The 21,968-nt window shown below is 36.6% G+C and overlaps 1 protein-coding gene across 2 annotated transcripts; it reads left to right on the forward strand.

Annotated features, from left to right (window-relative positions):
* Positions 1–13,063: 13,063 nt before the first annotated feature.
* Positions 13,064–21,968, forward strand: LOC138328406 (uncharacterized). 2 transcript variants are annotated; one of them, XR_011209207.1, is made up of 5 exons: positions 13,064–13,182; positions 14,601–14,670; positions 15,244–15,333; positions 16,936–19,585; positions 19,927–21,968. XR_011209207.1 is itself a non-coding variant. In XM_069275205.1 (4 exons), the coding sequence occupies exons 2-4, from the start codon at positions 14,643–14,645 to the stop codon at positions 19,434–19,436; spliced, it is 2,619 nt and encodes an 872-aa protein (XP_069131306.1). In that variant the 5' UTR covers positions 13,064–13,182; positions 14,601–14,642; the 3' UTR covers positions 19,437–21,968. The 2 variants fall into 2 exon arrangements, 1 of the variants encoding a protein (XP_069131306.1); XM_069275205.1 differs by having other exon boundaries at positions 16,936–21,968.

Raw genomic sequence — 21,968 nt, forward strand, 5'->3', positions numbered from 1 at the left:
CGTTTACTGGAGATAAAAAGGAAAACATTGAAAATAGAATGTGTCATTCATACAGGAAGAAGTCATGTCTTTGTAGTACAATATATATATAGTGTGCTTTAAAATGGTGTTCTTTTATCATCAAATACCAAAAATAATAGATAATACATTATTTAACTAATTCATTAGGTTGTATGGATACTAGTCGCTATTTCATAAGATACCTAGATAAAAATACAGTGGTCATAACTTCAATTTAAAAGAGAATATTTCCAAGTGCAATAAACGTGTCACGTGTTTTTGCAGACATTGTTTGTTTGTCAGCTAAGGTAGATATAATCGGTGGAGCAAGGTGCGCTATTTAATGTGTCAGAGGCACGTGGTTTAAGCCCCCTTTCACTATTTCACGAGACCTTTATAACTATGTTGTTGATTTTTGTTTCGGTTTATGTCATTATGTGCCCCTTTGATTGGGTTTTTGCCTTGCTTTCCTCCGGCAACACACATTTACCAGCGGAATATATCCTTTTTAACTAATAACACGCATACGACACATTCCAAACAAAAAAGAAAACTACGTGTTATGATTATTTAAAGGGCCAGTTTATGAAAAGTTGTCACAAAACAGTTTTTATTCCATGGTAATATTATCTGAACTACTGACCTATATATAAACAGTACTGACTACGGCTTTACAGAGAAGGTACTTTCTAATTGACTTATCGTGTACACGGTTCTGGACCTGGTGTTCTGGATACAACTAGTCACGTGACTTATTGTCATTTTAATGACGTCTTTTGTTTCTAACTGTTAGTGCTAGGACTTTTGGTTTGTTTCTTTATCATGTACGGTTGAGCTGTCAATCCCGCGGAGTCTATACAAACGGCTACACCATCGTCCGCGTAGTAGGGATGAACAGGGAAAATCAATGGTTTTTTGTTTAAGGTATGGTTAAAGAATATGGCAAAAAAACCTTAAACATAGAAGGTGAAAAGGTGATGCATATTTCTGTCACCAGATAGGCATGTCATTATATTAACTAGTATAGTATATATAGCAGGTACGGCCAGATAGGATTTGAGTTTACAAAAGCATAAACATCGGGTCCTTATTGACCTTCCAAAACCGGTTGTTAATTTCATATCAAGTAATTGTAGCATACATAGAGGCGTTCAAATGAACATTATTCGATGCTACAATTGGAAGTGAGTTTCAGACCTGCATGTTTTGCCTCCGATACAGCGATTGGTAAAACCAGTGTCCCGTTTCATATTCTGTGTATAATGGGATGGTTGTCTTTACTGCCTTCCTATATGCCATATCTGCGTCAAAATTTGCCAACGCAATATCCATGTCAAGGTCAAAGAGGGATCGAAATGCAAGTTTTTGTAAACTCAAATCCTGACAAACAAAAATGCCTGTAGTAATTTATATAGACACTAGTAAACATAACGACATGCATGGTTCAAAACCTTGTGGAGTTTTTGTTCTGAAATAAACATTTCTTTCGCATATTATGTCAACATTTACAAGATACACGACAAACTACGAGTCAACAGTAGTAGGCCTACCTAATATTAGTCATGATGCATGAACACTTTTTATCACCTTGGCGTTGTTCAACTGCACTAGAGGCGTACAAAATATCACTAGTTTAGGGGCATCCTCGATACTCCAGGGGTTACTGTCACTGATTTTATATCCATTCCTGGACTATCTCATAGAAAACTGGAGACAACAGAACATGTAATTTAGTCATTTGATGTACATCAAAAGAGCCTATTACGGTACACTGTGGTTGACTGTGGTTTTGAAGTTGGGCATCGCTCTCTCTGTAGTCTGCAAAGAAAATCTTGGTAGACTTGTGATTGGTTCAGATTTTTTCTCCTGAGTTACCTTCGGTTTTACTATGAGATAGTGAAGGTGTGGATATAACGTCAGTGATAATAACCCCTGGAATATCGAGGATAGTTTAGGGATAATACCCTTTGTTACTGATTGGTCCATTGTACTAGTGTATTGTCTATGTTTAAAACACAAAATTTGCAATACTGCCATGACGGATGTATTGTTCTTTTATCAGCTAACAGCAGAATATAGGTATGGAACCAAAAATCGAAGGTACAACCAATCTACATCATGTACACAATATCTTCTATTGTACAAATATGGCGATCAATTAACATTTACGCAGTTTCCTAGTCTGTGTAGGGGGTCACTATCCTTTGTTCTATGTCGTCATATCTGTCCGTAAACCTTGTTATTTGCATTGTCTACCGCCACAATGCTTCATTTCGTATTATCTGAAATAATATGTTATATCTCCCTTTGTTTCGAATTATAGTAAATAAACCTAATCATCTGTCGCTTAGAAATGTTGGTGTTGTTTTCTTGTTTATCAATATGGTCAACGAAAGATGAGCCATTTTTACTTTTTACTATAAATACAAAAATATGGCTCAATGTGTACGATAAAATGTACGATCTATTCACCAACGAGAGATCATGGTTGATCATTGATGTACATATAACTTAATACCATGCTACAGGCTATTGTTGAAGCTAAACTAGTGTTTTTTGCGAGTCGTCTTCCCTAGTTGGTCTGTGTAGAAATCAGATAAAACCGACATGTGTCTTGTTGCTTTTGTGTGTGGCATCGAAGGCGATGAGATGATATGTTGTTTTTACTAAAAGCATATCACAAACTCAACTTTCACGCACACTTTTGCTGTCTTTGACCATATTCATATTTTCACCAACGCAGAGGAAACGTCATAGTCTATATGAATATTCCTTGGTACAGTCCGGTGGCTTATGTAATTCTGTTGGCTTTTCGTGATCCACATATCAAAATGTTCTGTAGGCTACCCTCTTTCAAAAAAATGATGGTGTCAATTTTGTAACCATGTTGAGGGGTAGAGTACAGGGCTTACAGGATAAATACAATTGTATGGAGTAACAGAATTGGACAGAAAGTACTCTAACGTTTAATGGGTTCTGCACACATCACCTTATCATTGTTTGACAGTACAGTGCAAAAGTTGAAGGTGAAATAACTGTACAGAACAATACCGAATAAACATCAATAAGTAATCAGTAATCGCTATTATTAGTTTCTTCACCTGAGACGTTAAATCATGCATGCATAAGTTAGAAACGCTTCATAAAAATCAATGTTAATACCGACACATTATATACCATCAAGTCAGCCATTCCATTTGTTCTGTCGTGAAGCGGCGTTTAGTCTTATTCAACCGCGGACTGTTGATTGTGTCACTGCATGCGGCTTCACTCAGGAATATGGCGAGTCTATTCTTTATTGAAGGAGCTCTAGAATATTAATTGCTACAAGTATTTTTGGAAACACATAATAACCACGTGACCTTACCACATATGGAACTCTGCGTATCAATATATGTTATTGTTTGTAGATTTAACTTCAGTGTCATTAGCCGAGTCTATATCACTTGCATACGACAGTGTGAAATAGGCTTGTGCCTCTAATAGAGAATTCGTCTTGAAAAGAGATATACCATCATAAGGTTTTTCCTGTTAGTCTATTTTGATGATAGACTATTTTCAAATTTGTCACCTTGGTGCTTTATTACAATAATGCCTCCGTGGCTCTTCTAAACCCTTATCTCCTTGTACAACCTTCCTTTGATACTTCCTCCCATTCTGACCATCTTCAATACTCTAGGGGTTACTATCACTGTCGTTTTTGGCTCAAGTTTTGGTCGCACACTTGATGATGATTTGTGCTGGTTGAGATATAACAGTTCTCGGAAGGAACCTTAACTCGCTAACCGTTATGTAGAGTAGGAAGACAGCTTCAATAGCTGGTAAGTTTAATTTAACAAAGTGGGGTATCCTGTCCGATGTCTTTGGTAATGCGGTTCAGCGAGATAGCACTATAATTTGGCGTAAGACAAATATCCAACAATGTAAAAGTGGAGTAATGACAAACTACCACAAAGGCATCCACCAAACTCTCCTACACAAATGTGCATAGCTGTAGTCATCCTCGACACTCCAGGAATCACTGTCACCGCCGTTACACCAGACCTGGATATATGTCATACCATACCTGAAGAATCAGATGACACAGGTAATTGGTCCTTTGATGTACATTAAAAGAATCTAATAACGGTACACAGTGGCTGGCTGTGTGGCTTTGAAGTTGGGCACCGCTCTCCTGTAATCTTCAAATTAAGTTCCCACATGCCTGAGATTGGTCAATTATTTTCTCTTGATCTGCCTTCAGGTTAACTAGGGTATCAGTTCAGGGGTTGATATAACGCCAGTGATACTAACCCCTGGAGTAGCGAGGATGAGTTGTGGTTTTAAACCATGACGATTAAGAATGAATTAATATTTGTTTAACGAGTAGTATAAGAACATACAATATAGATATATTTTCCTATACATGAAAGACCAATAAACTGTCCCGCTTCCAGTTGTTCACGGGTCGCTGCACGGCAGATATGTATAAAAGCATAAATCATATTAGTCAGACTAAAGGGACAATTAACGTTACGAACTGTACAATACAATGATCATCCTCGATACTGCATGGGTTCCGATCACTTACGAAAGTGTAGAGATCATAAATGATCAGAACCCCTGGAGTATCCAGGATGTATAATGATATGTATTCAAATTTTACATTCATACAGTACACCGTCCGTAAGAATCTATAGGGTTAAATAGGATTCAAGGAGGCAACTAACGGATTTTCATTATTTGCCCGAATTTCATCAGATCATGAAAATAACCCCCGCGCGTATAGTTTACAGAAAGAAATCGCGAAATTAACCAATATACCGTTGTCCTGACACTTTAAACGCGGAACAATTACTTCATGCGTTAATTAGAATATAAAAACGTAGTCAGAAGAGAATTTGTAAACCTTTGATACGTTTTATGTATTGTTATTTACTCGCGGCTATAAACAATTATCACTAAACTCTCTATCGACCCGCTGCTCTCGTTGTTTAATTCTGCTCGAGTTTTACGGGCCCTCGGCCCTATAATTATGTGATTTATAAAACACACATTCCTCTAGGCGAGTACACATTTTATTATAGAGAGAACGATTTAAGTGGATAATTAAAATATCAAAAAGTGGGTGTTAAATTCCCCAGGTCCCTAAATACCTTCACTAATGAATTGTCCATTTTATGATTAACGGGTTTTATCCGAATCAGTAATTATAGCGTACAGATGAAAAACGAAAGTAGGTATAATCAATTTACTGGGCTTGAGTTGAGAACAGTGGAAATGTGCTGTCTACGCATGAATTACATTCCGTAGAATAAAGATTTAAATGCCCTAAAGAGAAAGGCTAATCATCACAGTGTTAAATATATTTTACATTATTTGGCATGTGTGCAAGCCACTTGACTTTTTATACTATATTTCCATATCGAAAATCGGAAAATATTATTCCTATATTGGAAATTCTAATTCTCATTTCGAGATATCCAATATTCTATTTTTGGTTCAAAGGATTAGTAAACACTTTTTCGATATCGGAAATTGTAATTGTGAATTTTGATATCAGGATTCAATTTTCTATATCAGATTCATATACAATATGTAGTTTGTCATATCACAAATTACCAACTATTTCCGATTACGAAATTCTGAATAAAAAGTATGTACTGAACTCGGCTTGCCCGTGCGTTCACATCATCCCAATATTCGCAGTCTCCCCTGATTTAGCGATATCCATGGGTATGAAATATCTCTTAAAATCACGTAGATATAGGTTGCATGTATACAGTACCTGTATATGATACATATAATTGTTTATAACGAATCTTGCAAATTACAAATTAAGCCTTGGGCATAGTTTTATTTCATTTTATTTTTCTCCAAAAGTAGTCTTACTTCCAAGATTTAAAATCATTACTGTTATTATTTTTTTACTTATAATATTCTTATTTCTGTTATTTTCTTCCGGGATTGTTAAGTCGCGCGATAGATTATACCGACTATACCGAAGTTCGGGTTTATACCAGGGTAGCATTGTATGTAATCTACAAAACTAACCACGCAATCTTACCACGGGTGGTCGTGCTCGCTGAGCGTGAAGTTCATTTCAAATATGAACCGACATATTCACATGCATTGTACTACACATGTTTACGTCACATTGCCAGATGTCATGTAAACTCTTTTTTATGCACACATGTATATATCCTGTACATATATGTATCATAACTCGTGCTTCAATATTAATGTAGTCAGATTAAATAACGAGCTACGCCTCGCACATTACATTCGCTCCACAAACCGTGTAATTAAAAAGGAAGTATCGATTTTTTAAATATCAATACGTTTTAAGTTTACATAATGGATCACTTTTATCACGTAAACGTCACGTGTTCGTGTCCGTCAGATTATCGGAAAGATTAGAACGATTTATATCTCCGGATATGATGTCGGCCGGTTCCGCATTTATAACTCTTTACTTACGATAGAGAATGCAATAATACTCTTACCATTGTTTTTATGGTTTATGGACAAGAACATGTGAACATCGAGATAAGTAATATATCTCTCCGGGAAATCTACTAATCAGTACATAGTTGTAGTTCGTACCAGGGTGTATATCTTAAATATACGTCATACGCGGATCATTTTTCATCAAAATATTTTTAGTGTTGCAGCTGTTTTATATTAACTTCTATATATCGGACAAAAACTAAGTTGGGTCATAATGCCTTATTCTTAAATTAACTTTTGCTGATACAGTGTAGTTGGCAATATAAATGGGATAGCTTTTCCTCCTTTGCCGTAATCATTTGTTTGTCAAACAGGGCTACATTTACTGGTAGTCACGGAGATGGAGGTCAGACTATCAATGTATTCGAACATACATGAAAAGCTACAAGTGACAAAACAAGAAATGCACAACAACATATTAACTATGCATAACTTAATATTCTACAAAATGAACATTTCTTAATGTTGTAAATAGAAATATGAAATACGGCAGGTTAAACGGGACTCTTTAATTTGAAACTACATGTAGCGCGACAAGACCTTCTTTCTGTCTTCTTCTATCAGCATTGGAACATACAAAATGTGTATGTTTATTCTAGTAAAATAAAATCTTTAAAAAAAATGATAGCGAAAACTGTTTTTACCCTTCTCTCTCTCCTAAAGTCGATTTACTGTATAAAACTATATGTAAATATCATCCACCTCACCTAAAGGAGTTTTACTGTATAAACTAGTTCTATAACCTAAATTAATGATATTAACTAGGATATATTGATAATATAGTTTAGTATTATTGGAGTTATCTCCCTTACCTAATAACTACATGTATTTAGTGTCATACAAAACACGACCCCTCCTTAAAGAAAAGAAAAGTTTTCATGGAAATAAAACTTTCTTAAAATATCAAGTAACATTTAAATCCTTGATAAACATCAGCCAGAACATTGTCTTTCCCTTTGATATGTTTGATGTCAAGATTGTATTCTTGCAAAGTCAAACTCTACCTGAGAATTCTTTGATTTTTGTTTTTCATTTTCCCAATGAAAGTCAAAGGGTTGTGGTCGGTGAAGACCAACACAGGCACAACTGTAGTGCAGAAATACACATCAAATTGGTTCAAGGCCAAAACCAACGCTAAATATTCTTTCTCGATGGTGGAATAATTTCTCTGGTGTTTGTCAAACTTTTTCGAGGAATTACAAATTGGATGGTCAATTTGTTCAGAACCTTCTTGTATCAAGACAGCACCAACACATACATCGCTGGCGTCAACAAACAGTTTAAACTGTTTATTAAAATCTGGAGCAGTCAGAACTGGTGAGTTTGATAGTATGGCTTTCAATTTCTCAAAGGCAGACTTACATCCGTCTGACCAGACAAATTTGACATTTTTCTTTAACAAAGCAGTTAGTGGAGCTGCTATAACAGAGAAATTTGGACAAAATTTTCTGTAGTATCCAGCCATACCAAGAAATCTCATCAGCTCTCTCTTGCCCCCAGGAGCTGGAAAATCTATAATTGATTCTACTTTGGCCCAAACAGGTTTAACCTGCCCCTGTCCTACAACATGGCCTAAAAATTCAACAGTTGCATGACAAAATTCACATTTCAGTAAGTTAACAGTCAATTTCATGGTTGTGAGTCTCTCGAAGAATTCGCGAATCCCGCGTAGATGGTCTTCCAACGTGTCGTGGTAGTTGATGACGTCATCAATGTATCCATCACAGCCTTCCAGGTCTGATATCACGCTGTTAAGATGACGTTGAAATGTTGCCGGGGAATTCTTCATACCAAACGGCATAACTTTGTACTGATACAAACCTTGTGAGGTTACAAATGCTGACACTTCTTTGGCTCTCTCTGTTCATGGCACCTGCCAATATCCTTTCAACAGGTCAAACTTGCTAACATACTTGGCTTTGCCAACTTTGTCAATACACGAGTCAATCCTTGAAATTGGATAAGAGCCTGTCATACTGACAGAGTTTACTTTTTTGAAGTCAGTACAGAACCGGTATGTCTTGTCTGGCTTTGGCACCAGAACACATGGAGAGCTCCATTCACTTTTGCTTGGTTCAATAATATCATTGTTTAACATGTACTGAATTTCTTTCTTTAAATGTTCTTCTTTCAAAGGATTGACACGGTAAGGATGTTGCTTGACAGGTGTCGCATCCCCCACATCCAGGTCGTGATATAGATGCATTTGTTTTGCCTAGTGTATCCGGAAACAAATGTTTATACTCATGATCAAGTATCAGATCTTTCAGTTGATTTCGTTCCTTTTCCGATAGATCACATAGTTTCTTGTCCAAGTTCGCGAGCACATCTGAGTTCCGTAACTTAATACCGCAGTCTAAACCTACATCTTGTACACCACCATCTAAGTCTAATTTACAAATATCAGCTGTACTTTCACTTTGTGATAGTACAGAGGTCAAAGTAGCAATAGGTTGAGAGGTCTTTCTCTTTTCTCTATCTACATATTTCTTAAACATATTAACATGGCATAATTGAGCTTTCTTGTGCCTTCCTGGAGTTTGTACAATGTAGTTAACATCATCGACCTTTTTCTCAACAACATAAGGTCCAAAATATCTAGCTTGCAAAGGCTGATCCGGTATTGGTAATAGAGCCAAAATTTTGTCACCTGGATCAAAACTTCTTGCATGGGCATCTTTATCATACCATGTTTTCATTTTGTTTTGAGTAACGGCCAAATTTTCTTTTGCCAATTCACATGCCCTTCAAGTTAGACACATACTCTAAGAGATTCGCTTTAGAATCTTCGTCCAGAATTTTGTCTTTCAAAATTTTCTTAGGACCACGCACAGTGTGTCCAAACACAAGTTCAAAGGGACTGAAGTCAAGAGATTCTTGTACAAATTCTCTAACGCCAAACAACAACATGTGTATACCTTCGTCCCAATCTCTTTTGTTTTCAAAACAATAAGATCTCATCATATTCTTCAATGTCTGATGAAAACGTTCTAAAGCACCCTGAGAGTCTGGATGATAAGCACTTGACTTATACTGCTTGATCTGGAGCTGGTACATGACTTGTTGAAAAATACCAGACATGAAATTCGAACCTTGGTTCGATTGGACAGCTTTTGGAAGACCAACCGGTGTAAAGAATTTAACCAAAGCCTTGACTATGTTAGGGGCCTTAATATTCCTGAGTGGAATGGCTTCAGGGAAGCGTGTGGAAGCACACATAATATTTAAAAGATACTTATTCCCAGACTTAGTTAAAGTTAGTTTTGGGTAGAGGACCTACACAGTACTTCTCCAAGACACTATCAGACTCTGAGCTCTTAATCTCAACAGACACTTTAGAATCTTCCACAATATCACTAAGTTTCTAACTAGGCTTTGACATAGCTAACACAGAAGGAACTGATTGTTTACGCCTTTGCTCCTTACGATGGAGACTTTGGAGAGAATAACATTCAGACATAACATGTCCTACTTTCTTGCAGTAATTACAAACAGGACCAGAAGGAGACCCCACGCCTGCCCTATGATCTGTTTTAGAATCAGACTTAGTCTTATCACCTAATTTAGGTTGTCGTTAGAAGGGCCACTAAAGATTGGGTTCCTAGGCTGACCAAATTTACTAGTATCTGTGCTACTGTTTTTGTCTTGTGAACTGTTTTTAACAAATGAGCCTATGCGGGTGAGAGCGTAATCATCAGCCATTGTAGCTGCTTCACTAAGTGTTTCAACTTTTCTCTCATCTAAGTGAGTTTTCATGTTTGTGTCGACACAACGTTTAAACTCCTCTATCAACAATAATTGCCTCAATTTACCGAAATCGTCATCAATTTCTTTAGAATCACACCACCTATACTATTAAACAATTGTTCTTTTTCTCTGGCAAATTCTACATGAGTTTCTTCATCTCTCTTTCTCGAGTTTCGAAATTTCTGGTGGTAAGCCTCAGGAACTAACTCATAAGCTTTCAAAATAGCTTTCTTGACTACATGGTAATTTGAAATCACATCTACAGACAAAAAAGAATGAATGTATCTAGCTTTACCAAATAAAACACTCTGAAGAAGCATTGTAAGCTTATCTTCAAGCCATTTCATACTGTCAGCTATTTTTTCAAAATGCAGAAAATACTTGTCAACTTCTTTCTCTTGAAAAGGAGGAACTAACATAATGTTGTTTATTCCTTTTCCCATTAACTCTCTTTCTTTGTTTATTTATTTTTCTCTTAACTCATTTTCTATTTCTCTTTCTCTCATTTCTTTCTCTATTTCCATTTGTCTTAGTTTCATTTCATGTTCAAATTCCATTTGTCTAATTTGAATTTCTGAAGTGACTGTTTACTCTATACTACTGTATCTAACGCACTAGCGTCAAATTTGCCATTGTCAACAAAATATTTCACAATTAAAATGTACATTCCGAATTTCAGCTTTCCTCAAATTAGTTTTGATTGATAGGCCTAAATGATTTCTCAATAACAGTAAATCCTTCTTACTAACTTGCAAAGGAACTTCCAGGGATGGCGCTTTAACAAACTGTTCTACCTGCATTGTAGTCATGTTTATCTAGCTGTTGGTTTCAAATGTAATCTTTGTACACAAATTTTGAAAATTTCTTAATTAACTTTTTAAAACTAGATTTCACAAATTAAATATCGATCCCGGACGAGCCCCCAAATCTGTTACAAGAAAGAATAACAGAAATGAGATTCAAAACACAATTTAATTATATACAATATATCAGAGATGGTTTACAATGTCTAAAGTAATTGGTGGTGGTACAAGAGTATTATAAGACTTTAAAGTGTTACTTATCTGTATGTGAATGTCCTGGTATAATCCTTGATCCTTCCAGTTTCCGAATTGATTATGTTCACAAATTCATGAGGAAATGTCCACAGATAATTCGTAAAGTTCCAGGCAATATGAATAAATCCACACAATGCGTTGTAACAATCCACAGATAAAGTCACAATAGGTCTCCCAATAGAATCTAATATGGCGTTGTACAATTCTTGATATGTCCAATTACAGGTCTCAATACAGTTCTGAGACTAAGCCTTGGTCAGCTGGAGTATATATAGCTAAACCCTAATTCAAAAATATTGGAGAACATTCTATAATCCAATTAATGATATTAACTGGGATGTATTGTTAATATAGCTATAGGAGTTATCTCCCTTATCTAATAACTATCTATTTAGTGTCATACATAACACTTATAAGGGCGGAGCCCTTCGTGCCCGAAGGGCACGAAGTGCGAAGCACTTCTAAGGTAACACGTGCATGAAGATATAAGAAAAGACTCAATATTCAAAATTCAATCCTACACACTGACAGCTTCAGTTTGTGGCAGCCATTATATTACCCACTGTAAAAAATACCATCAGCGTGAATGCGATGCTTCGAAGTGAGCTCATTATATAATTAAGCGTTTCAAACGCTTTTATGATCCGACAAACGTAATCTTCATCCGACAGTGCAAGAGTTCAAGTGATAGACCATGCCACCTTCCAATAAAATCAGCTGACCAAAAACGGAATATCTGTTATGTTAATAAAATTTCTTCCTTCTGTTATGTGGATATCCTTCTCAAATGGCGGTTTTGGTACAAGAATAGAGTGTGAATATATGAATAAAAAATTAATCAGATAATTCAGGTACGTTATTTCCATAAATTAAACCTTTTAACAGTGCACACTTAATGGTTACAGAAACATCTGGCTGCGCCCTTTAAGGCCATGCCTTCAGTCATATTATCTTCTATACTTATATAAATATCATCCACCTATTTAAAGGAGTTTTACTATATAAACTACATTTATATGTACATGTAATTATAAGTATCATCCACCTAAAGAAGTTTGACTATATATATTCTAAATCTAAAATCTAGAAGGATCAAATGTACTGAAAACAAAAATGAGAATTGTTTGATTATTCATACATATTCCAGAAGTTTTACTGATTTTACTGTAGGTCCTAGTATAATATCAAAGTCATCATAGTTATCAAGTCTAGGCATTACACTAATTCAGGTTAATATAACCGATAAAATATTGCGGAGGAGGCAGACTGGTTCCCGCCTCAGTTACCTCCCTTGCGTACGCTTCACTGAGGACCGGTAGCGGGTAGCCATCTTGAGTGGGAATTCCAACTCCAGAGTAGTGCGCATCATTTCTGCGCATGATATGTCATCATGGAGACGGCTACTTCCGTTAAGAGAAAATAACGTCATTAACGTCGTTCCTATGAACACTCTAAACTCTGTTAGCACGAAATGATTTCAAAACTTAAGATTTTATTTACTTTTGTTTATATATCGTTCAAATAAATTATTTATTCTTTACGTTAAGATCCGTCGCTTCGTGCGTAAAGGGGTTTCCCACGCCTAAAAAAATGTGATGCAGGCGAACCGGATATGTAGATTGACCAATCAAAAAAATCATCATGGTTACCCGCTACCGGTCCCTAGTGAGCGGAGCGCAGCCTGGCGGAGAGTAGAGAACTAAGGGAACCGATAAAATATTGCGGAGGAGGCAGTCTCTATCAACCAGACGCTTGATACTAGGCTTTCAAGCTTAAGAACCCAACAAGAGTCTGGTTGAACGTGACTAATTTAGGTGGATGAAGCGAAAGTGGAAATTCCCAATCCGCTTGTAGCGTAGACGTATATTCCCGTTTAATTTCGACTTGGGTAAGATTTGGTTTTCTTTCTATATATCTTAATTCAATCATACGTATTTAGTTGTCATTGTCAGGCAATGTAATGTATCTATGATCTAACTGTTAAATGCCTTGACATCTCGACGTCACATGTTCATTATCCCAATCCAAGTACTTGTATACGCAACCTTCTCCTACATACATAGGCTATACTGTAATGTCAACAGCAGCAAACCACTTTAAATAATTGTCAAATTTAATATGGTCATTGTCTGCTAGTTGTGCTTGGATTTCTTCCAAAATTTATATGCAGAACTCGGCACCTGAAGCTGACTTTTAAAACAAACTAAATTTGGAGGCGCTAGAACTTGTCAATACTTTCTAAGAAAGTGGCAAAATCAACATGACTGCTTATCAGTCTTGTTGCTTCCTTATTTTCACAAAACACAATTTACAATCTGTAGGGACAAAGAAGAACTTACATATTAAATTTGAGACAGACCTCTTTTAAATTATGTAGCACTTTCTGAGAAATAGCAGTAAAAAACTTCATCCATCTTGTTGTCTGATGGTTCCCAAAATACAACATGCACATCTAGGGCCCATCAGGTCCCGAAATGTGAAATTTGATATACACTGTAGATCCCATCAGTACTGTTTAAGTAAGAAATAGCGGTAACAAACTTATACTATCACAAGAGATCTCGGTGGGATCTTGGCGCCCACCAAAGAATGATTTGAAAAGAGATTTTTTTCTCTGTTTTTCCAATTTCAACATTCAATATGCTTGCCTGACAGCAAATATGGCCCATGTGAAACCTACATATGAAATTTTAGAAAGATCCCTTCAGCACTATGACAAAATGCAGTAACAAACTTCAACTATCAAAATTCAAGATGGCGGTCGGTCGGCCATCTTGTTGATGGATCTATCCCAAAATATGCATGTAGGGTCCTAGGAGAACCTTACATACAAAATTTGAGAAAGATCCCTTCATTGCTTTCTGAGAAATAGCGGTAACAAGAACTGTTAACGGACAGAAGGATGAACTACGGACAACAAATTATTGAAAGGCGATTTAAATAACCCACCTACTTGTATAAGTAATCATAATCAAGTCACAGAACATATGACAGCAGCCACCTTCAAACACCATTTTGAAAATATAATAGCCCTCTAGCTGCCTATTTTCATATATGATTCACATTTTACAATACGCCTCTCGTAAGATCCAGCCAAAACCTCCATTGAGAAAATCTGTATTATGCCATTGCTCAAACATAAGAAATATTATAACTTTTTCGTGATTTAAACAATAGTGACAATATTTATTGCTAGTTGATAAACTTATTTAGGACTACAATGTGTGATTACATGTATAATATGTTATATTATGTTATCATTGTCTGTATTTTACTCCTCAGGTATATCTGTATTTTACTCCTCAGGTATGATGTAAAGTGACCGACACAACAACAGTGCGTGTAGGAATGGCTGGGCGACTATATTCAAGACCAGGTAAGGTCCACCATGGTAAAGATAAAACAGAAAGTTTCTTATTAACACTGTTGGTCGGTGGTTTTTATAAGTGAACTCAGGATTTCCCTCAACCTCCTAGACCTGGCCTGTCTTTAAATGGCTGTTATAAAATTATAATAGGATGAAAAAATTATAATAGGATGTAAAAACATGTGTATATAAACAGACTAGTTACTGTAATGAACCGTATTTCACAGTAAATAAGACCACCAAGGCTAAAAATAGAAATTAAAAAGGTAACTGTTTTTCCCTACCACAGCCTAAGATTTTAGAGCCTTTTAAATCCTGCCTGGTGAAATCTGAACTTTACCGTGTCTTTCATTGAATCGTAGAGTCAGTTTATTACTGTAAACCAACGTTCTAATTTGCGTACGATTTACTTTCGCGAATTTCACAATCCAAAGAAATTTGCGAAAGTTTATCTTCACAAATTTATATCTACATAATTTATATTGAATAGAATTTTCATTAAATTTTTAAATCTGTAAATGTTAAGCGAAAGAAAGTTGGTTTACAGTCTACAACATGTAATAACAAACTGGTATTTTGTAGGTGGTCAGAGTGGATCTGGTTTTGTAGAAATTCACCAACCAGCACCGGAATACAATCTAGAAGTGATCCTGAATGAAGATGAACAAGAATGTAAGTGAACCATGGTTGTAAAACTCTAATGTGTCCATTTTATAGATTTTGTTACACAACCAGTGAATTAATCATAAAGAAGTGAGTCCAACATGATCAATGGTTCTTTTCAAAAGGCTAATGATTTAATTTCCTTTCGAAAAAAACCATTGTATTGGACTCACTCCTTTAAGATTAATACATGGATTCTTAGTGAGGCCTCTGTATTCGCCCGGACCGGTTCTATCGAGAATGTCTACGATTTCCACATTCTAGGACGTTGCGCTTCCACCCCCACAAGTGATTATAACCAGTGAATAGATCTTATGTGATTTAATGACAAGCTATTACAGAGTACATATGTACAGTATCACCTATATCAGACAAATGTATATAAAAACACTTTACAAGCTTCAAAATGAAGTTGATTAATATCGATTTTGACACTGCTGAAAATACATGGAGATAACTTTACACTAGTTAATCCATAGACAATTAATAGAAGTTCATAGTTTCATACATATATACCCACAAAAAAATAACGAACTCAATATTCAAATGCAATTTTGATATTTGCTATTATTAGGTCATCTGATCATGACCCAAAGGGTCAGAATGACCTGTAGTCATCATGTTACGTCTGTCGTCGTGTGTCGTGCATAAACTTTTATTATTTTGAACTTCTTCTCAAGTTCTATCAGTGCGATTTAGATGAAACTTGCATGAAATAATCCTGACATGGTCCAGACCAAGTGTGTTATTATTTTTTGGGTTGATCTGAAATCCAAGATGGCCACTATAGCCGCCATCTTGAAAACACATTTTGAACTTCTTGTAAAGTTCTACAATTCATGACCCAAAGGGTCAGAATGACCTGTAGTTTCGTCTGTCGTCGTGTGCCGTGCGTAAACTTTTCTTATTTTGAACTTCTTTTCAAGTTCTATAAGTGCAATTTATCTTAAACTTGCCTGAAACGATCCTAACATGGTCTCAAGAAAGTGTTGTTAAAATCCAAGATGGCCACAATGACACCATATCTTATTAATTTCCTATATGACTATTGCCAAGGTAGTCAGATTACCGTTTAGCCCCTTGGGCGTCTTGTTAATTTCATTCTCATATTTGTTTAACTATATCTCATTAAAAAATGATTTGACAGAGAAGAATATTGTTTGCTTCATGTATTTACCAAAAGCAACACAGTAAGACATGTTGAATGTTTTTTCCTTGACAGATAAAACTGTAATAAAAAGTTCTAGTATTCTGCAGCTACATATACTGTTTTGGCCATAATTAGCGTCCCTCTCCCTATAAGCACCTTTCATCTCTTCTGAAGAAGCTGAAGTTATATAAACTCCATGAAATGAAATCAGAATTGTATTGCAATTTATACAAAATTCATGTTGTGGCGTGTGTATAAACTCGTGCAAGTCTTTTAATAATGGCACAATAATTGGTCACAATTAAAAAAGGCATATAATTATAAGTACAGGTTGTGACAGAATAATGTGCCATATGAGTATAGGGCACTATATGTTTATTCACTGGTATTTGATTGTCCTTGTTTGACTTATGATATTGGCTATTCAGCTGTCATTAATACCATCGTGTTTTTCGTTTCAGTATGGCACAATTTCTTTTCTCCGTACAACTTTGTGGGAGACATGGTGGTTAAGACACCAGTGTATGAAGAGGCTCTACAGATGTTGTGGCTCAACAGTTTCCTCACCATAACCGGTCAGTCTGGCGACGGCAAAACCACAATGGCACAATGGCTCATCACACAGCTAACCATGTCTCCTGAAGTGATGAGGGAGAAGATCGAAACCGTATTAAAGGATAGATATATCATGATTACACACCTAGCTGGGCGTGGGGATCGGATATACGATTATGTGAAGGTGACCTCGCCGGAGGAGTGGGACATTAAAGTAGACACTACGAAGAACCAAATAGTCCTGATCGATGATATCTTTGGTCCAGCTAACGTGAATATGCACACTGTTAGAACATGGAAGAAAACTTTAATGAAGATTTCAGAACAAATCCTGAATAATATGCAGACACTTCTGGTCATCATATGTTTACCAAAGAGCCACCACGATGCTCTTACCGGAGATCTAGCTCATCTCGATCTCTTTGGCAAAAACACGCTACTGGATATGACAGAAAGCAAGTTCCAGCCCGGGCAAGCATGGAGAGAGCGGACGATGAGAGTTAATGGAGGCTGCAGATTCCTTACTCACCGAGAAGTTTGTAGTCTTAATTACAATCACATAAAACAATCTCTTCCGTTTATCTCGAGAATGTTCGGAGCAGTCAAAAGTTTCGTCATTGAAGGACCAAAATTCTTTATTAATCCGTTTACATCCTTCAGAAATGTAATCCAGAAGGTTTTCAGCTTCAACAAGACCATATACCTAACTCTGGCTGCTGGTGTTCTTTTTGATGGCAAGCTGGAATTGGATAAACACAGTTTTGAGGAATTCACAGAAAAACAACAGCAAATTATCCACCGATTGTGTGAAGCATTTGGCGTTGAAGTTCTGAACATGGCTAAACTGCGTTACTGTGCATCACTCCTTTATGGCGTGTTCCTGGTTCCCACGAGGAGGCACTGTTGGGAGTTTGTACATGAGAGATCTTACCATACCATGGCTGAAGCGTTGACCAGTAAGTGTCCGGAGTTAGTGATTGAGCTCTGTAGTAGTGAGTTCTTCATCAGCAGAGTTAGAACAGTTACTAGGTTCTCCTCACATGTCCAGTCCAACATCTCTATAATGCACAAACAATACGCACCTCTGTGTCAGAGATTTACCTTCGAGATCCTGGCAGGTAATCTGCCGCTCTTGGCTGACCATCCATCATTTGACGACGAGAAATTTGTGAAGGCCTGGTTCCAGTTCATGACAGAAATGGGAAGCTTATTACCTGTGGTACAGATGAGGGGAGACTTCAACCGCTCGCTGTTCTTCTGGTGTTGTTTCTATGGGCAATCACACACAGTGGTGGAGTACCTGAAGCATGAGGACCTGAAAGACCTGCAGCAGGAACAGTGGTTTAAAGATGAAATGAGGGCAGGCGTGTTAGCGGCATGCTGCGGTCAGTATGGGGCACCGAAGTCACACTCCAAGGTGTTGGCAGCTCTTCAAATGGCTGGAGTGGCCCTGGCCATTGACGACCCTTTTTCAGACGAAGATCTGGAGGATTTGTATGGGTCGGACGTATCTCTTCTGCTGAAGATGAAGGCTCCACTTCTTCATATTGCAGCTTTACGAAGTGATGAAGCCGTGGTGGATTATCTGATAAATACAGGCAAGTTTGACATGAACGAAAAATCTCAGGATGGGTACACAGCTTGTCATAGAGCTGTTTGTAACAAAACTGAAGGAGCACTAAAATATCTCATCAGGAGTAAAGCGGACAGCAATGTAACCGCACCTAATGGTCGCAGACCCATTCATCTTGCTCTCATGTGTGGCAACGGTAATGCTGTTCAATCTTTGAGATCACATAACGAGAAAGTGGTGGAAGGAACGATGCCAGACGGGACTTCGTTATTGACATCGGCGATCTTTGCCAAGGACGACTACATGATTCGATCTATTGCCAACATGTACTCCAAGGAGAAGCCTTACAGGTGTCAAGGGGATCTGATTGCACCGTTACAGGCTGCCGCTGCTCTGGGTGACCAGGAAAACGTCCAACGCTTGCTGGACAATGACTTCAACATCAATGATGGTGATAATTTTGGATGGACTGCACTCCATTATGCTGTGTTCTTTCACAACCAAGACATGATCAATTTTCTTCTGGAGAAAAAAGCAAATATTGATGCTCAGGATAGAGACAATAAGACCCCTCTACACATTGCAGCCGAGCGAGGTTATTATGTTATTTGTGAATTGCTATTAGAAAATGGAGCTAGTCCTGACAAGCGTTCAATTCAAAATGAATATTCTTTCTCTTCGGCTGCTAAGTATGGACATGTACCGTTGGCGCGGTATATGGTGAGACAGGGCTTGATTCTAAGTACACCTAATGGTGGCAGACCTGGCGACATAGAAGATCCTTTCAGCTTTGAGGATTTGGACAGAATGAGATTCAGAGATCGGCGATTCTAGACAGCATTACAATCTCTGGCTATTATATACACAAATATTCAGCCCGGTCCATACAAGCCACTCAAGGACAAAAAATAGCAAAGTGGTCTTTACACAGAGGTCATTGTGTTAAAATTGACGATTTGGAAGCTAAATGTAGTCTTGTTAAAGTGAATAGTCGGGCAAAGAAAACCAGTCTAAATGCGTTCATTGGCCTTCCAAAAGTTCTCACATATTAATATGACGGCCAAGTTCTGCTTAGTTTCCCAGTTCTGACCATTAAAGTAAAGAAAATTTGAAAGCATTGAAAGCAAGGCTGCGTGTAAATGTAACCACGGACATACTCAGCCGGGAGGACGTATTAGGATTCCTATACTTCAAATTAATTTCTTCGTACGCAGACAGATTTTGGCGAGAGATTTTATTTTTCCATTTCATAAGAAATCATACTGGATACATTCACACCATTTTTACCGACTTTAGCCATCCTTGCCCGACTGTTCACTTTAAGCATGTGTGTATAGGTGGTTTTTAAGTCAGGTTTTACATCACATCTGTACTATCAATGGTCTGTGTGAAAAGACAATGTCAGAAACTTAATTAATTAGTGCATTAATTGTAATGTTTCCTTTATGAGCTAGTCGGCTGCAAACTAGCAACCTGTCAGTTTTTAAGCAAATTATATATAATCAGTAAGATAATCAATTTAACAAAGAAAATAATGATTTCTGTACTGTAAACAAACCTTTTGCATATTTTTAGAGCAATAAGCATTTGCAAAAATAAATTACTTTGAAAACATTTCAACTGAAATTAGATTGAACCCTAAATCAGAAAATGAAATTGCTGTCAAAGACTTAGCCATGAGAATTAAGTGATTACAGTATTTAATTATTAGAACATTAATTACTTTCATGTTTGGATTTCTCAGGAAAAGCTTTTTTAACTGCATTAGTTCATAGTTATGCGCTCAGCTCTTTAAATTATCAGAGTATGTATAACATGAAATGTGTATGTGCTTCATTTTCTTTAATTTTGAGTTTTCATATCAATTTGTGGGTGGAATATTTTGTGATTAGCTCATTTAAGATCTCTCATGTGAAGTGAATTTCAATATTAATTTATTTCCATGTGAAGTATAGCATAAGTAGAATTTTAGGTCACCTGACCATAGGTCATGGTGACCTATTGCGATAGTCTTTTGTCCGTCGTCCTTCGTGCGTCATGTATTAACATTTCCTTGTGAACGCGATAACTTGAGTTACTATGAAACGAGCTTAATGAAACTTTGTATGTATACATACTAACATTGAAAAGATCTTGGACAATTTCGAAAACCAGCTTGATTTGACTAATTTACGGAGTTATTGCCCTTTGTAATAATAATTATTATTGAATCTTGTGACCGTGATAACTTGAGTAAATATATTCCATCTTAATGAAACTTTGTATGTAGACTAACATTGGAAAGATCTCGAAAATCAGCCTGTTTAGATCATCACTTACAGAGTTATTGCCCTTTGCAATAATAATCATTGAACATGATAATGTGAGTTGATATGCATCAAGCTTAATGAAACTTTGTATGTTAACATATTAGTTTGTGAACAAAAGACATCAGTTGGCTAGAAAATGACAACTAATTTGTATCAAATATCAGGTGACCGTTAAGACTGGGCATGGGCCTCTTGTTAAATACTTGCCTAATGAATTTTATTGCTAACTACCTTAAAATCATATACTGAGTGCTTAAATCTGGATCATTTTTTTTAATATCATAACATATTTGCAAGGAAGATGATTAATTAATTATCATTTTTGCAATAAAATACTGAAAGTCAAGCAAATCTTTTTATTATGTTCATTTTGAAAAAAAAAAAGACATTGTGAAGATTTTAAATTTTGGAACCCCAGTTACCTTTAGCTCAAATTGATTTGCGCTCTTCTAAGAAGAGAGGTCTTCTCAGAAGATCTTCAAGTCTGTAGACGGAAGCTAGAGCTTCCAGAAGTAGAAGAGGGCAAATCGAGAAATGCTCTCGACAATAATACATGAATATACTACCATGGAGTCGTTCTGAGTGACCTTGACCTTCATTAAAGGGACAATTCAGTCTAAGAGTACATTAAAATTTGCACATATTTCAAAAATAAACCAGTTCTTATAGAAATTAGATTAGTTGGTTTTAATATGATATGCCAGAAAAGCCCACTGTATTGAATTCAAATGTATGTGAAATGTTCAAACTTGCTTACTGTCCGCCATTACACATTGTGGTCGGATGTCTTGCATGCCGAACCCTAGCCCTTGCCTATGTAGTGAAGAACTTTTTGTCTAGAACTACTCAAATCGCTCTTTCAATAGTGCGTTTACCTTATTAGACGCATGTTCTTGTCTAAAAATAATTTCATCAATTCCTCAGTTGTTATGTATTGCAATTGTAATCGTGTGTGACTTTGGTTCGGGTATGGGTACAGCGTGTATGTTGTACCTGCTTAATTGTATTGATCAACGATTCGTAATTTCAACTGTATCAATCAAAATTCTTAACAATG

This window comes from Argopecten irradians, chromosome 7, assembly GCF_041381155.1.
Source record: "Argopecten irradians isolate NY chromosome 7, Ai_NY, whole genome shotgun sequence".
NCBI classification, from domain to species: Eukaryota; Metazoa; Mollusca; class Bivalvia; order Pectinida; family Pectinidae; genus Argopecten; species Argopecten irradians.